The sequence below is a fragment of the Triticum urartu genome, chromosome 3A (assembly GCF_056163025.1).
Source record: "Triticum urartu cultivar PI428250 chromosome 3A, HENAU_Tu73, whole genome shotgun sequence".
Classification (NCBI taxonomy): domain Eukaryota; kingdom Viridiplantae; phylum Streptophyta; class Magnoliopsida; order Poales; family Poaceae; genus Triticum; species Triticum urartu.
In genome coordinates, this window is record NC_141875.1 from 684,844,853 (window position 1) to 684,862,569 (window position 17,717).

A 17,717-nucleotide genomic window follows, 5' to 3' on the forward strand; every position below is an offset into this window, starting at 1 on the left:
GTGACCATCGTCGCCACCTCCCGCCGTCTCTCCCTGTGCGTGGCCGGCGGCTGCTCTCCTTCGACGTGCTGCCCGTGGTGAGCCCCTCTTCCTTACTCACCTCCATGTTCCTTGTTCATCTCTCTGTTCCCTGTTCCTCTCTTGTCCATGCTGCTATTTACATGGATCAATGGATGTTGGATAGATGGATGTGTGTTGATGTTAGGTAGTAGATGGTTTGCTTGATGGTTGGTTGAATTGTGCTAGTTGCTTGCTAGATGGATGGACGAATGGTGCGAGTATGTAGACATCTTTTGCTACTGTGAAGGGTCAGTGCTAGTGTAAAGGGTAGTAGTAATTCGTTCCCTTTTGCTTCTGCCTGGTGCTAATTTGTTGCTGTTAGCTTTGTGTGGCTTCTTATTATTCTCTAAATCGTTCTTCAAAGCAGGCTTTGCATCGCTTTAGGTGGTTTTCTCCATGTTTTATCAAGTGACATGTTAACAGCATACTAGTTTAGGATACATAATTAATGCCTTTAAATGGTGCACTCTGTAAATGCCTTTAAATATAACCTTGCTAGTTTAGGATACATAATTGCAGAGAAATAATCACATCAATGCCTTTAAATGGTGCACTCTGTAAGAAATTAATAACCTAGCATCACAATTCAGAAATACTCCTGCTACTCATGTAGGTGTCGCATGAGTTTTTTTGGTTTTGTTACTGCTAGGTAGGTTGATAAAGAGAACTGCATATTTGACAGGCACAATGTCCTATTTTTTTAGTAGGAGCACATTTTACATACAGTTTGGAGTACTAGCTCAGATACTGGTTCAGATTTTGATGTGCTTGCTTGTTACTGTAAGTGAGTTTATAATTGCACCCACTTGCTCGTCCTCATAGTTTCTGTAGCCATGCAATTTATAATTGCACCCACTTGCAGCAACTAGCTGGAGTAGATTATGGCAAGTGAAAGCAACAAATTCTCTATAATTCGAAAGCTCAATATCCTTGCGGTAGGAAGAGCTTGCTTTAACTGAATTTGGACTTGGTGCACTAGCTTGGCAATTTTGCTTGCTTGCACCGCTTGAGTAGTTCTCCATCTAATGTAGTCAATAGATGTTGTCAAGTGATTGTGTCATGGTTTTGGTTCTGTTTTTAAAAAGGAAAGCCACTTGTTCAGGCTTCAAGAAAATATTTTCTCAGAATATTACTGCTAAGCCCAAGCTTGTTAATCAGCATGTACATTTCTGTCATATATTGCTAATGTCTGCTCAGATGTGTGCTTGCTATTGTCACCTATCTTTTTTTCTTCTACATGATATGGAACCTTATGATACTGCACCAATAGCCTTTGTGCATCCAAGTTATCAAACTATGTGAACTAGAAACAGAAATAGAGAGAATTGATCATTACTTTTCTGAACTATCGCAGAAGCCTCAGTAATTCTTTCAAGTTCGTACATTGAAAGGCTTGTTTCACAATTTCTGAATTACTTGTGATGCCTATGAATTACTTGTGATGCCTGTTATCATGCATCTTTTATGATATGTTGTAAGGGTACTAATTGGTCTGTTCTGCTGCTTATCAGAGATGGCGGGAAGCAGCCACCGCCGCTCTGCGACACCGCAGTACGAGTTGCATGCTTTCGAGTTCTTCACTATCATATCTGGGACTTCAGTATCATCCATGACGCAGGTATATAAAACGAGAGATCTCCCCTTCACCCATCTCATTATGATATCTGTTGTTTGCTACAGCACTCATTGTCCCAAACTGCAGAGGCTGCCTGACAGTTTTATGAACATGCTGATGGGTGAAGATCCGCCAAATAATGTGAAGCTGCGACAGGCCGGCAGCGGGTTTCACAGGCTGTGGGATGTGGAGTTGGTGATCAAGGAGGGCCACATGTACTTGTCTCGTGGGTGGGAGAAGTTCTACCGTGCCTACGACCTGCGGCTGGGGTACTTCCTTCTCTTCAGGTACGACGACGACGCCACCATGCTCATCGTGAAGGTGTTCAATGTGACTATGTGTCGCATGCGCTACGCTGAAGATTATGATGCCAGTACGTTCTGCCTCTTCTTATTCCTCTACATTTGGCTTTGTCTCACATCGATTGTTAATGGTCATTGTTGCATTTGGACAGGTAATGGGAGCAGCAGCAGCGACAATGGCTACAGCCAAAGCAGCAGCGACTAGGGCTGTAGCGAAAGCAGCAGTGATTCTGGCTGTAGCGAAAGCAGCAGCGATTCTGGCAGCAGCATAGACAACAAGAAGGATGATCCGAACTGGAGTGCAGGAGAAGAGGAGTAGAGTGGGGATGAGGAGTTGCAGGATGACGATGGGCATCAGGCTGAGGATGACCTAGCGCTGGTGGTGGCTGACCAAGGGCAAGAGATGGTGGTGGCTGACCATGGGCAAGAGATGGTGGTGGCTGACCATGGGCAAGAGATGGAGGTGGCTCAGGATGACCTAGCGATGGTCGTGCCTGAAGGTGGCCTCGCGATGGTGGTGGTGCCTGACAATGACCACGCACCAGTGGTGGCGCCGGCGATCCCACAGTTGGGCGACATGACCACGCCAATTGAGGTAGAAGACTACATCCCACTGCCTCCACCGCCTCGCCGCTCTTGGCGCATCAGGCTGAGGAAGGAGAAGGAGAAGAACAATGCATGAGAACTGAACTTTGTCAGGTATGTCAGATCTCCAAAATGATATATATATATATACTTAGTTACCTATGTTTTCTCTAATATGCTTAGTTTCCTATAGGTTAGCTTCATTTTACCTAAGTTGGCTCTAATATGCTAACTTAGAGCTTATATGCTTAGTTTCCTATATGTTAGCTCCAAAATAACTTATGTTAGCACAAAATGATCAAGTTTACATAATAAGCTTATAGTCTTTTTCTTATTCTTCTTCTTTTCCAAAATGACATAGGTTAGCTTCATTTTACCTAAGTTGGCTCTAATATACTAACTTAGAGCTTATATGCTTAGTTTCCTATAGGTTAGCTCCAAAATAACTTATGTTAGCACAAAATGATCAAGTTTACATAATAAGCTTATAGTCTTCTTCTTATTCTTCTTCTTTTCCAAAATTCTTCTTATTCTTCTTCTAGTGTTCTTCTTCTTCTAGTATTCTTCTAGTCTTCTTCTTTTTCTTCTTCTAACTTCTTGTTTATCATTTTGCAGATTTGATTTAATTCACGGAAGCTTGCATGGATGGAGTGCTTCTTTTCCATTTGTGTTTTTATTTTGTATCAATGTGAAACTTTTGTGAATTGATGGATAACGGTGTTGGATGAACAATGTGAAACTTTTGTAATATGTAACGATGGAACTATGTGTTGGCTGTGTATGTATATATGATGGAACTTGTGTGTTGGCTATGATTGTTATATGGATGCTTGTTGTATATATATGTGTTGGATATCTCATAGGTGAAATAGTGACCTGAGATTAAGGAAAAAAAAATAAAAAAAATGTTACTAATGGCGCACTACCATGTGGTGCGCCATTAGTATAGCAGACACTAGTGGCGCACCGTGAGCAAAACTAATGGCGCACTGCCTGGTGCGCCATTAGTATACCAGATACTAATGGCGCACCAGTGGTGCGCCGTTAGTAAAAATTACTAGTGGCGTGCTACTAATGGCGCACCGGTGATGCGCCATTAGTAGGCCTTTTCCTAGTAGTGGTAAAACAATCACTAAATTAAATTGAAAACACAAAATTAAAGTAAAAATAAAAAATAAAACCAAAACACACCCAAACATTTAGTACTGGTTGGTGTTACCAACCGGTACTAATGTCCTACGCGCCCACGGAGCTGGCTCGTGCCACGTGGTTGCCCTTTAGCACCGGTTCGTGCTGAACTAGTAATAAAGAGGGGGCCTTTAGTGCCTACAATTTAGTGCCGGTTACCGAACGGGCACTAAAGGCCCTTACGAACCGGTGCTATTGCCCGGTTCTGCACTAGTGAGGGGTGAGGGCGCCGCCAGCCCCGGTCCAGATCCACTGTGGTGGCCGATGCCAGCCCTAGTCCGGGATCCCGTCCCAGCGTCCCCCTGCTGCGGTCCCCTACCCACCATTGACGGATGAGCTGTGAGCACTGCAGTTCGGTGGTCGTGGCATGTAGTTCAGTCCAGTGGCCTCCCTCTTGTCGATGCACTCCGATGCCCTGGGGTGCACGTCGACCTCCTCCATGGATTCTCCTCTGCCTCCCTCTAGCCCTCTGCAGTACGAACGACGACACCTTGAAGTTCGCGGGGACCCATGTGAGAAGCCCTCCCTGCCGAACTCCACTTCCTCATATTCCGCCGTGGTCCCAGCCACCCACGACATGCAGTACAAACGGAGACGCCGTGCAAATCCATCTAGGTTTGTTGCTGTTTACAAGCATTTTCTACTGTTTTAGACGAAAATTGATCAGTCATTTGGATCCAGTACAGTTCCGAAGCTTGCGTTGAACGATCGAGTGGACGCCCCTCGCCTCCTTTCCTCTATGGGAGTGCGGTTCTCTTGTTCTTCAGTTGTTCCTCGCCGTTCTCTGGTTATTCAGTAAAATGTTTCTGGTTTCAAAAAAATGTTTTGCTCGGTAATACCATGGTGATGCTATGTACAGGAACCTGAACTCTGAAGGAGAAGTCACAAAAACTCCAGTATACTGTGACTCAGGTGCAACATGCAGTATGCTCGGGCTCCCAGTGTGGGTCAGTCGCAGGGGTGCTACAGTGCAGCAGGGCGCCACTGTTCACAACAAAAATATATTGAGGCGGTTCTTTGTGAAAAAAGGACTTAGTTTTTCTGGGATGTTTCTGTGGGTTTTTTAGGCAAACTTATAATGATTTTGTTTAACAGAAGTTCATCCCTCGTTGTGTTACATTTCATTTTTCTGGACTATGTGGCCCGCTTGCTTTGTCCACTAACATCCCCTCGACAAGTAATTCGCTATGTTACTATGTACGTAATTTACCGCAATAGTTAATTTGTGAAAACCGGGCACTCCCCCATTCCTACTCTCCGGGATGAGCAGCGCAAGGTCTCCCTGGAGCAGTCCACACAGCAAGCGCGTGCAGCAATCATCGACTCGCCATGCAGTGCACTTCTCTACTGTGAGGCGATCATCGTCGGGATTATGACAAATTTTGTAGTTCTCTTCAATCCCATTTAGCTCAATGGCTCACTGTGCAGTTTAATCGACGCTCTCTTGCAATGCGGAGCACATCTGCTTGCAGTCCCGCCGGACGCGCGTGCAGTCTGCCTCCTGTCCCGTGCATGCGTGCAGTACATTTTTGGAGATCCTTTTTTTGAAGTGCAATTGGTTTCTGTAAACAAAATGATGTTTCATTACCCATGTATGAAGTGCAATTTGTTTTGTGTGTTTCAAAAATTAGTCGACTACATCAACACCTGCAGTGGGTTTGGTCCTCGGACGTGGTTTACTTTTGAGGGTGATGTCATTCACTTGCGCCTAGCACGAAATGTGAAAATTTAGCGAATCAACAAAAAAAGTAAAGCGGTGCACTTCGATATATGAGAAAAATTGTTCATAAAAAAGTTAAAAAACAACAAAAACTCCTATGAAAAAAATAACGTCCGACAAAAGAAATTATGCAGCTCACTTGCCCATCCGATGTAGTGTGATTTTCATTCTGAAGCAGTGCGGTCGTCCGAATGATGTTGTTCATCCCGTAAGTGCAAAAAAATTGTTACGAAAGCGAAAAAAAGTAATGCGGTTCACTTCTTGATAGTGTTGCACTCTTGTTCATAAAAAAGTTACAAAAACAACAAAAACTCCTACGACAAAAATAACGTCCGACAAAAGAAATTATGCAGCTCACTTGCCCATCCGATGTAGTGTGATTTTCATTCTGAAGCAGTGCGGTCGTCCGAATGATGTTGTTCATCCCGTAAGTGCAAAAAAATTGTTACGAAAGCGAAAAAAAGTAATGCGGTTCACTTCTTGATAGTGTTGTGGTTCATTTTACACCCGATGTGAAGTGCACTCTACTTTCTCGTCCTTAAAAAAATTACGTTTGAATAAAATAAACCATGTAGTTCTCTAACACGTCTCAACATTTTTTTGACAACGATGTTCTGAACTTCTCTCATTTTACGACTTGTACTGAGGTACTTACTAAGAAGGATTTTTATGGGGTTTCTTTTTTTGCTTGAACTTTTACAATTTGAATTTCTGCCATTTCTTTTATTCTGAACGGACCATCGTTTTTAACTCGTACTGAGGTACTTACTATGCCCGAACTGGGGTGGCTGTCGCGTGTCTCAGCGAGGAAGAAGATGAAGCTCGGGGGCGAGGCTGGATTCGGCCGGCGGCTGGTCCGGTCGGTAGGATGCTGCGCAAGGCGGGGGGTGACAGGCGTAGGGCGGCGGGGCTCGGAGTGGCGGCGCACGGCGGAGGGGCTCGGGGTGGCGGCGCGGGGCGGGGATGGCGGTGGGCGGCGGCAGAGGAAGGCTGGGACGGCGCGCGGCAGCCGCCGGAGGCGGGGACGGGCCGACGAGCTCGTTGGAGGGGAGGCGCGCGGGGAGGATCCGGCACCCGTCGATGGGAAGGTGCGCGAGGAGGGGTCGGCGCCCGTCGGAGGGAAGGCGCGCGGGGAGGTGCCGGTGAGCCCGTCGGCGGGGAGGCGTGCGGACGGCCGGCCGGCGGCAACACGTGGGTCGGAGGAGCGACCCGTCACGGCGCCGCGGGCTCCCTCGCTCCGGCTGCCGCCGTCGCTCGCTCGCCCGCGACGGCTGCCTCCGGTGGTAGGAGGCGGGTTAGGTTGGGGACGGGTCGGGCATTTTCTACTGTCATCTGCGCGTCGCACCCTTATAGGGACCGAGGGTAACAGAATAATATTCTGTTACTAGTAACAGAATAGTCCAGCCCTATATATATATAGTGTTACTATTCATCACCCAGGGTGCAGAATAAGTTATTCTTCACCCGAAGTAATCTTACGATCATTTTATAATTAAATTATGTTTCGAGCTATAAGCTAGTGTTCGAGCAGAAGTGCCACCATCAGAGCAAGTCTAATAATGCCTCGTCTGCTGGCTATAAGACTTCTCATGTCATAAAAATCCTACTCGGAGGAGTACGAAGAGAAGAGAGAGTGGAGTAGGCTCTTATTCTACAGTCTGAGTATAGCACATGGATTGAAGAAAGTAGTATGCCTGCAATTGTCTTTCAATCATATGCATTGCTCAAGCAAATATTAAATGTTTAGAGCCAACCTAATGGCCAATCTAAAAACAACCTATTATATGAGTATTTTTCATGAAGATTTTAGATAACATGTTATCTCTCTATCGCTAGCAGCCCGCTACATTACTAACCGTGCTCTCATTGATCTCAGTGTGAAGGATAGGACTAGAAGTATGTCATGTCTTAATTGCATTGTGACTGTACTCCGCGGGAATGGCTCAGAGCTGCGCATGTGTCTAAGGCAATAACTAGGAAAACAGTGTGGCGGTAGGGATTTGTCGTTGGCCTTGTATATGGGAATTTTCAGTTTTTGTGGTTGATTTGTATAATAGAGCGAAGGGTTTATATAATTCAGATCTGTAACATTTATTGTATGATCACACACATTAAATTTTCAAGACCAGATAGTTGTCTAAAATATCACCTTTTCATGTATCAAAGCTTAATAACATGCCCAACAACCTTTCTGCACCTCAACACTTATAAAGCCCACTACCCATGGCTGACTGATCTCCTTTTCATGTATTGTTTTGTATACCCCCTTATATACCTTAGCATCTTTTACCTGGCTAGTTAAATTGACGACCTAAGTTCCCATGCCCGACTTATATTCCCATCCGGAGGGAGTACCAAAGGAAATGAATATCCGATATCCAACTAGTAGTACTAATTTGGTACTATATTGGATAAGTGTATGTTGGGAATGAGAGGTGTGCGGAAAGACATTCTTAGCCGAGTGATGGTGTCCTGGACTAGGGCGTCCTAGCTCGGCCTGACTAAGTATGGGCCAGACTGCCAACCCATCAAGTAGGAAGGACTCCGGAGGCCTTCCATATGAGGTAGCCAAAGACCTGGCGTGTACTTCAAGCATATCTGATTAGGATCGGCACGTAATTCCTTGGATGGCAGCCGACCATGTGTAAGCCTAGACACCCCTGGCGCCTATATAAGCCAGAGGGTTTAGTTTGTAGAAACCCCCGCTCATACATTCATCATCATACACCTAGGGTTTGGACCACAGCTCACGATCTCGAGGTAGATCTCTATACTTTGATACATCTTCAATATAAGCAAGAGCAGGATGAAGGGTTTACCTCCATAGAGAGGTCCCGAACCCGGGTAAACGATGAGTGTCCTGTCTCTTGTTACCCGTTGATCCGATCTAACAGCTCACACCCCCCTACCCGAGGTCTGCTGGTTTTGACACCGACATTGGTACTTTCATTGAGAGCTCGCTTTTGGATCGCCAAGTGTCGATGGCCTCGCCAATCTGTGATTAGAATTTCCTTAATTCCATAGGCGCATCACCAGCTCTCGCCAGCGGGCCACCTAAAGGCCAGCCAGATCCTCAATAGTGCTCCCCCTTTGAGGCGCCTTATTTGGGTGCTACGAGTTCGCGGGACATGGTTCACATGTTCCTGAATGCCTCTCATTCCAAGAAATATTGCACGTATTACACATCAATTTTTTTCTCCCCCCTTGCCTAGTTTTGGGTGCCACAAGTTTGATGAGAGTTATGACAACTAGAAGGTTTTGTCACAAAAACTACGCACGAATAGGGAAAATATATTGATCTAGGGAAGAAGGCAGTGTGTCCTTCGTGTGGGCAGGGTCATGCTTAAACAAGGGAATACTTGTAGGTCTTCCATTGAACCTATAATAAGATAATATATGCATGTTCAAACAAGAAAAAAATGAATGATCTTTGTGTTATGTAGAAACCGATTCATATTTCTTGAATGATATGGGTGAGCTAACACAAATAGTGAATGCACCACTTAGTGCTTGAATTTTAAATAGTGTACATGAGACAGTGGAGGATTTGCCAAGCGATGGAGCAAGAGGGGCCCAAGGTCTCGTCGGGAGTAGGGTAGGCCAGTGCTTGTTGCTAGTAGTATGAGTCGGACACCATTGAAAAATTTGAGGCCGCCTATGGACATGGGCTCTGGTGTACTTCAGACAAAAGTTCTTCCCATTCACAAGGACAACTAGTCGGCCTGAATGGTTGAATTCATACTTCAATACATTGAATAACCCCAGCGACTCGATTTGGATTATTTTTGCAGCAGTTTGAGTTGTGCTGGGAGTTGATGCTTGATGATTAGGACAACACGGGTTTCACTTGTGAGACAACAAGGTCACCACAATGAGGCGGGTGAGTCCACTCAACCGTTCAGAAAGTTGCTAAGTTTGATTAAAAAAAAACAGTTCATGGTTGGGTATTGTTTGAAGCAATGTTTTTGCGTTTACAACATTCACAAGCATGCTTCAGAATTATACACAAGTGAGGTATTTGACAAGTTCCAAAAGCTCATTGTTGAATCCACTGGAATTGGTCTATATTAGGTGCAAGTGGATGGTCTCTTGCTTTTGAGCATCGTGACCGTGTTGTTGGCCTACACTACATTGGCTTGTTTGCAATGTTGTCCAAGACAACTTGGAACCGATCCACAAATTGCCTATGGATGTCAACGGGAAGCCAAGGTAGGTGCATGTAAAATCTCCAATGTGGCGGTAGACGATATTGGATACCAACCGGGTGTGCTCTGGTGAACATCTGACAAAAAAATAATTGTTGTCTTGTTGAGATTGAAGGGAAGGCCATAAGCCATAAAAAGTCCTCCAAGATGGCAACACAAGATTTGAAAATGAGTTCAAATGGCTTCAAGAAGATTATAGTGTTATCTAAAAAAGCAAAGACGATGAGGCAGCCCAACGGGAGCTAGTGGCTGTTAAGAGGACCACCTCGTCTACAAGGAGGAACCACCCAAACAATGGTTGAGTCCGATATTGTAATTTTGTTCTTAGAATCATAGGAGGGGCGGGTTACGTGTATCTTTTAAATGTTGTTGGATTAGATGCTTGAAAATTGTATGTGAATGTTGGTTCGTCTAAAAAGATATATTATCTCGGAATTAACCCACATTGTGTGATCTTACTTCTCGCATTTTCAAGACCACGTGGTTGTATGAAATATTAGCTTTTCAAGAATCGGAGGTAATTAAAACGCACACCAACCTTTCGCCAGCACCACCCTTATAAAGCCTACTGCATACGTGGTTGCCTCATATATATATATATATATATATATATATATATATATATATCCTTTCTAGTAGTCTTCTTACTTACCATAGCTTTTTTATTTTTGCATCGATACCATGGCTGTCTTTACCAAGCCTACCGAAGGTGGTCGATATCATATATACCCAAAAGTAGTAGAACTGTAGAACTAATTTGGTTTACGATAAATGTGCGTTGGGAATGAGAGGTGTTCAGAATAATTGGAAAGATACCCTTCGCTAAGGCTTTTCTCCCGATTGCTTCACTTGCTACAATATTAGTGAGCGGGGAAGTAGAAGTGTACAAGAAGACATACTCCATGGAGGCTTGCCTTCCGAGAGAGCCACCACCTGTACAGCTACAGTTTGCATGGGGAGGAGAGGAAAAGCGTGTTGCCAAAGGATAGCCCTCCTTTAGACTAGGTGTGCGAGTGGACCATTATCCAGAAAATACCAGTGCGCACACACACAAGAACTTGTCAATTAAACACTTGCACTAAAGCATGCTCGTGTTATATCTATCATCCTGCATTAGACGCCCACATCTCTTTCCGTCTCTGCATTTTCTCTTTATTACACCGGCTAACACATGGTTGCACGATGATTTACTAGTACGCAGGAACCAGCGTGATGATTTTGATATTAGGCAATTTGCCGCGGAGCCACAAGATTTGGCAAATGATGTGACTATGTCTAACCTGGAGGCGTAAAATCATGTGAATCTCGACGTGATTGCCGGGAGAGGCACCAGATCTTGTTGTGTATAGACTGACATAGACCACTCTACTTGTTTTACAACGTCCAGGACCAGTCCTGATGTAACAAGGCAGGAAAAAGGCAATAATAGTTTTTTTTACATTAAAGCACTAATATATATATATATATATATATATATATATATATATATATGAAAATGGGTTAGTACTCCTAGGAGTACATACTCCCATGCACGTGTCTCTCATTTAAACATGGAAAGGGTTCACCTGAAACGAACAAACTAATTGCTCCTATTTTCTAGGTGTTTTTATATGTGTCGTTGGACCTTCTTATTAGTATGAGATCTTATCCATCTGACCTGCCGTCTCATTTGCGTCATACAGCGGCAGCGGCGACGGCTGGCTCGGCGGCGGCAGACTACAACGGCCTCGAAAAGAAGGAGCTCGCTCGGCGACAACCACCATTGGCAGCGGCTCATCCTCTTATTGATTTGATCCTGTCTTTTGAGAATTAGGAATCGATCTGTTGCAGATCTTTTGAGGAATACAAAATAGGATCCGATCTAATACATGAGGAGCTTCGATCCATTTTATTCTAGAGGAAAGATTCTTGTGTTATTAATTGGGGGCCAGCTCTGATTCTGAAGACAACTTCTCCATCTCTCCAACAGCAGACAATCTTTTTCGTGGGGTAAGTGGCGGAGGCCATCGTACGCATGCTGTTCTTGGTCACCGACCATCCTCTAGTTGTTGACCTCAAGTAAGTAATTTTTTGTATCTATCGTACATGATTTCTACAAGCAGTTTTCTTTTGTCATTTTTGTGGTCCGTAGAAAGTGATGAATGTTGTATCTACCATGCAGTTTCCGTATGACGAGCATCGACGTCCAAGGGTGCAGCGCGAAGACAACGGCAGGTCCGCAGCCGGTGGCGGGTCTGATCTACTGTAATCCGGCACATGTCGCAACGCAAATATGAATGTATTCATATAGCCAGCGATATGATGCATATACATGAATGCCTTGTCATGTACTGTATAAATGGAATGGCCATAGCAGGTTTCTTTGCACTTATGCAATAGCGCCATTTTTGTTACCGGTGATCAAAGGCGTGCATACTTCTTCTTACGTGCATATATATACTCTCTTCTTTTTGCGAAAGACATACATATACTCTTGTTTGGTGAATATATTCTTATGCCAGCTGAACATATTGTTTTTATTTTTCTAATAACACAGTATATACTCTTTAATAAAAAAGTAAATAATTCATAAATAATGTCATATATACTCTTGAATATAAAAATAACATATATACTCAATCACATTTTTGCAGTATATACTCTCTTGTAAAAGGAAGACATATTTTTTTCTCACAGATGATGTATTATGTACTTCTTTTTAAAAAGTAGCACATACTAGTGTAAAAAATGAAGTATATTACCCACAAGCCATGTAGTATATGATCTCTCATAAAATTGAAAAGTGTACTTCCTCACAAACAATGTGTTGCATACTCTCCCATAAGATATTAAGAATGTATTTCCTAATAAATGAAGCTGTACAAAATCACTGGGTGTAGTATATACTTCCTCACAAAAGACGAGGTCTATACACTTCAATAAAAAAGAAGCATATACTTCTTCAAAAAGAAATGTAGTATATACTATTCCGTAGGAAAATTGAGTATATACCATCTCACGACAGTAGCATACACTCCCATATCTATAAAAATAGAAAAGGTGTAATACTCAATACGATAAGATCAAAGTAGTATAGCCTCATCCAACAATTAACAACCGGATTAGACAAATAGATTAGCATGCAGTGTTCCTTCTTTCTAGGGAGTAGCTATGCATGCAAAATAAATTAGTTACTATTTTCTAATAATTAGCACGTTCACACCTTTAAACCTTATCCATTGAGGGTGGGAGTACATACTCTTGGGAGTACAAAAGAGGAGTTATATATATATATATATATATATATATATATGTATATTATTTTAGTTACTATCACAATATTCAATGCTAAGTATATCATAGAACACAAAACTATCAGTAGGGATATTTAGAAAACTAAGACACATGATTTCACTTATATGTAGCTGATAGATTGCACCTCAAGAGCGTACTTGGTGGTGGCATGCAGGGGCTTGAGAGCTATCTTGTGAATATGAGTTGCTCATGGGCCTGGCTAGGTGTTTGGACCGAGATAAACATTATCCTTTCAGGAAACAAAGAAGGTACACTAAAAAGGTTAACAAAGCAGGTGGATTAGTGAGAACTAACTAGTGGTTGATTGGTAAGGAGGATGGTGGCACTAGTAGAAAACAGGGCTTTGGTCCAGGCCGGATCAGCCCATTAGTCCCGGTTCAGTCCCAACCGGGACCAATGGGGGCATTGGTCCCGGTTCGTGAGCAGGGGGCCGGCTGGGCCACGTGGGCCATTGGTCCCGGTTCATCTGGACCTTTTGGTCCCGGTTGGTGGGATGAACCGGAACCAATGGGCCTCGCTCCTGGCCCACCACCATTGATCCCGGTTGGTGGCCTGAACCGGGACCAAATGCCCCCCTTTCGTCCCGGTTCATGCCACGAACCGGGACCAATGAGGTGCCTATATATACCCTCGCCCGCGAGCAGAGCACTCCAGTGCTCTGTTTTTCTCTGGCCGGCGAGGGAAGGGCTTTGTGGTGCTCTAGCTCACCTCCTATGCACATGAGATGTTTGATGAAATGCCCGAGCCACACTAGTTAAGCTTTCTCCTCTCGAAGCTCGACCTCCAAACTCCATTTTCCTCGAGATTTGTCTAGATTTAGCGGTCCATCACGCCCCACCCCCGTATTCACCGCCGTCGATCACCCGCGCCGATCTCATCACCGACACCACCGTGGTGAGCCTCTTGTTCTTATCTTCTTTCCGAAAGGAAAAATATTCTTACTTGTATGTTTAGATAGATACTTGTATCATTTTCTTACTTTTATTATTGCATCTTATATAGTGCGATGGTTTTGGTATCCGCCCCCGTCGGCCCTCGTCCTGTCTATGATTCGGATGTGGTATGTATATTATCTTTATAACTATTGGTTCATTTATTGTTTATGAAAATTATGCCGACCAACGTGACATAGATTTTATTTATCTAGGATGTATGTGAATCGGAAATGCCAACCGACCCTATTGTCGAGAGGTTAAATTTAGTTGAAGAAGAAACCAATTTGTTGAAGGAAAAAATAAAAAAAATTGAGGAGGAGAAGATGATATTGGAGTTGCATGTTGCGGATGTCATCGATGATCACAAGATCAAGATGGATGCAATGCGCTTGAAGATTAGAAAGATTAGAAAATATGCCATTCATACCGAGGCTTGGTATCATTATGCTGTTGGATCAATTGTTACCTTGGTTGCGATTATGATCGTATTTGTTTTCGCATTGAAATGTTTTACATAGTTTCAATGTATGGTTTAATTAATTAGATGCTCTGGAGAGCTATATGTTGTTAGATGAGAACTATGTATGCACTTTGGTTTTAATGTGATGATGAACTTCTATTAATTTGGACACTTAATTATATATAATGCACGCAGATGAACCGGCAATGGATGTATGGTGAAAGACACACCCGCGAGTACATTAAGGGCGTGCATGAGTTTCTCGATGCGGCTGAGGCAAACAAGCAGAATGGTTTTATGTGTTGTCCATGCACTGAATGTGGGAATACGAGGTCTTACTCTAACCGGAAAATCCTTCACTCCCACCTGCTTTACAAGGGTTTCATGCCACACTATAATGTTTGGACGAGGCACGGAGAAATAGGGGTTATGATGGAAGACGGCGAAGAAGAAGAGTATGATGACAACTATGTGCCCCCTGAATACGGTGATGCTGCAACGGGGGGAGCTGGTGAAGATCAAGAGGAACCAGACGATGTGCCCAATGATGCTGTAACGGGTGAAGCTGCTGAAGATCAAGAGGAACCAGACGATGTGCCCGATGATGATGATCTCCGCCGGGTCATTGTCGATGCAAGGACGCAATGCGAAAGTCAAAAGGAGAAGCTGAAGTTCGATCGCATGTTAGAGGATCACAAAAAAGGGTTATACCCCAATTGTGAAGATGGCAACACAAAGCTCGGTACCATACTGGGATTGCTGCAGTGGAAGGCAGAGAATGCTGTGGCTGACAAAGGATTTGAGAAGCTACTGAAAATATTGAAGAAGAAGCTTCCAAAGGATAACGAATTGCCCGACAGTACATACGCAGCAAAGAAGGTCGTATGCCCTCTAGGATTGGAGGTGGAGACGATACATGCATGCCCTAATGACTGCATCTTCTACCGCGGTGCATACAAGGATCTGAACGCATGCCCGGTATGCGGTGCATTGCGGTATGAGATCAGACGAGATGACCCTGTTGATGTTGACGGCGAGCCCCCCAGGAAGAGGGTTCCTGCGAAGGTGATGTGGTATGCTCCTATAACACCACGGTTGAAACGTCTGTTCAGAAACGAAGAGCATGCCAAGTTGATGCGATGGCACAGTGAGAACCGAAAGAAAGATGGGAAGTTGAGAGCACCCGCTGACGGGTCGCAGTGGAGAAAAATCGAGAGAAAGTACTGGGATGAGTTTGCAAAGGACCCAAAGAATGTATGGTTTGCTTTAAGCACGGATGGCATTAATCCTTTCGGGGAGCAGAGCAGCAATCACATCACCTGGCCCGTGACTCTATGTATGTATAACCTTCCTCCTTGGATATGCATGAAGTGGAAGTTCATTATGATGCCAGTTCTCATCCAAGGCCCTAAGCAACCCGGCAACGAAATTGATGTGTACCTAAGACCATTAGTTGAAGAACTTTTACAGTTGTGGAATGAAAACGGTGTACGTACGTGGGATGAGCACAGACAGGAGGAATTTAACCTTAAGGAGTTGCTGCTCGTGACCATCAACGATTGGCCCGCTCTCAGTAACCTTTCAGGACAGACAAACAAAGGATACCACGCATGCACACACTGTTTAGATGACACTGAAAGTATATACCTGGACAAATGCAGGAAGAATGTGTACCTGGGCCATCGTCGATTTCTTCCGACCAACCATCAATGTCGAAAGAAAGGCAAGCATTTCAAAGGCGAGGCAGATCACCGGAAGAAGCCCGCCATGCGCACCGGTGATCATGTGCTTGCTATGGTCAATGATTTACACTACGTAATCTTTGGAAAGGGTCCCGGTGGACTAGCTGTTCCGAATGACGCTGAGGGACACGCACCCATGTGGAAGAAGGATACGAGATAAATGGGAATACATTTTACACGATCGCCCAAGATTAAAAGAGCACCAACCAAAACAGCGGTGTCCGCTTTGATGCAGCAACCGAGAGCGGAAATGACACATATTATGGTTACATAGTGGACATATGGGAACTTGACTACGGACCTGATTTTAAGGTCCCTTTGTTTAAGTGCAAATGGGTCAATCTGTTAGGCGGCGGGGTACAGGTAGACCCACAGTACGGAATGACAACAGTGGATCTGAAAAATCTTGGGTACACTGACGAACCGTTCGTCCTAGCCAATGATGTGGCACATGTTATCTATGTGAAGGACATGTCTACCAAACCGAGAAAAAGAAAAGATAAGGAAGCGAATACATCATAAGATGGGCCAAAGCGCCACATAGTTCTTTCAGGAAAAGGGACATCCTAGGAGTGGACGGCAAGACAGACATGTCTGAAGATTATGAAAAGTTTCATGAAATTCCTCCCTTCAATGTCAAGGCTAACTCAAGCATCCTGATAAACAATGAAGATTATCCATGGTTATGCCGCAATAAGCAAATGACACAAGAGAAGAAAAAGTGAAGACTTTCTCCCGCAACTATTATGATGATACCATGCCAACTTTGTAACACACGAACATGCTACCGTTGTCCGTTTTGTACATGCACATGCTATGTGGGTGAAATTATGATACCATCCCAACTTTCAACTTTTTCAGAGTTCATTTGAAATGCTTTCATGTCTTATGGTTCAAGGTTTTATGTGTTGAGGCAAATGGATCAATATGTCAGGAGGCGGGGTACGGGTAGACCCAAAGTACGGTATGACAACAGTGGATCTAAACAATCTTGGGTACACAGACGAACCATTCATCCTAGCCAATGATGTGGCGCAGTTATTGTCCGAAACTTTGATACTTCGAAAGTGATTGTCCATTTTGTACACGAAGTGCATCAAATTTTCTCTATAAGCGCATCTATTCTCATTTTTTAGTAAGTTAATCACAAACTTGTGATTCAAACAATTTTCAAAGAATTCAAATTTTAACTATTCAGCTTTGAAAACTAATGGCACTAACAGAAAGTTTATAATTTTTCTAAAACTAATGGCACTAACAGAAAGTTTATAATTTTGCTAACCTAAAAGCAAACAGAATTAAAAATTAAAGCAGAAAACAAAAAATAAATAATGCAAAAACCAAATCAAAAAAACAGGAAAAAACTATTTTTATAATAAAGTTAATCACAAAATAAAATAAATAAAGCAACAAAGAAAACAAAAAAACTAAAAAAGTGTTTTCAAATTTGAAAACTAATGGCACTAACAGAAAGTTTATAATTTTTTTAAAACTAATGGCACTAACAGAAAGTTTATAATTTTGCTAACCTAAAAGGAAACAGAATGAAAAATTAAAGCAAAAAACAAAAGAAAATAAATAATGCAAAAAACAAATCAAAAAATAGGAAAA

The 17,717-nt window shown here is 43.4% G+C and overlaps 1 protein-coding gene across 1 annotated transcript; it reads left to right on the plus strand.

The window, feature by feature from the left end:
* Window positions 1–1,573: 1,573 nt before the first annotated feature.
* On the plus strand, window positions 1,574–2,182 carry LOC147981588 (B3 domain-containing protein Os03g0212300-like). Its single transcript, XM_087516003.1, has 3 exons — window positions 1,574–1,678; window positions 1,763–2,048; window positions 2,130–2,182. Exons 1-3 carry the CDS (start codon window positions 1,574–1,576, stop codon window positions 2,180–2,182), a joined length of 444 nt encoding a protein of 147 aa, XP_087372129.1.
* Window positions 2,183–17,717: the final 15,535 nt, after the last annotated feature.

Bases quoted from the DNA above. Each gene is read 5' to 3' on its own strand.
- LOC147981588 (XM_087516003.1), top strand. From the start codon at position 1,574: ATGGCGGGAAGCAGCCACCGCCGCTCTGCGACACCGCAGTACGAGTTG. The intron at 1,679-1,762 runs GTATATAAAACG...CCCAAACTGCAG, and splicing joins CAGTATCATCCATGACGCAG to AGGCTGCCTGACAGTTTTAT. The intron at 2,049-2,129 runs GTACGTTCTGCC...GCATTTGGACAG, and splicing joins CGCTGAAGATTATGATGCCA to GTAATGGGAGCAGCAGCAGC.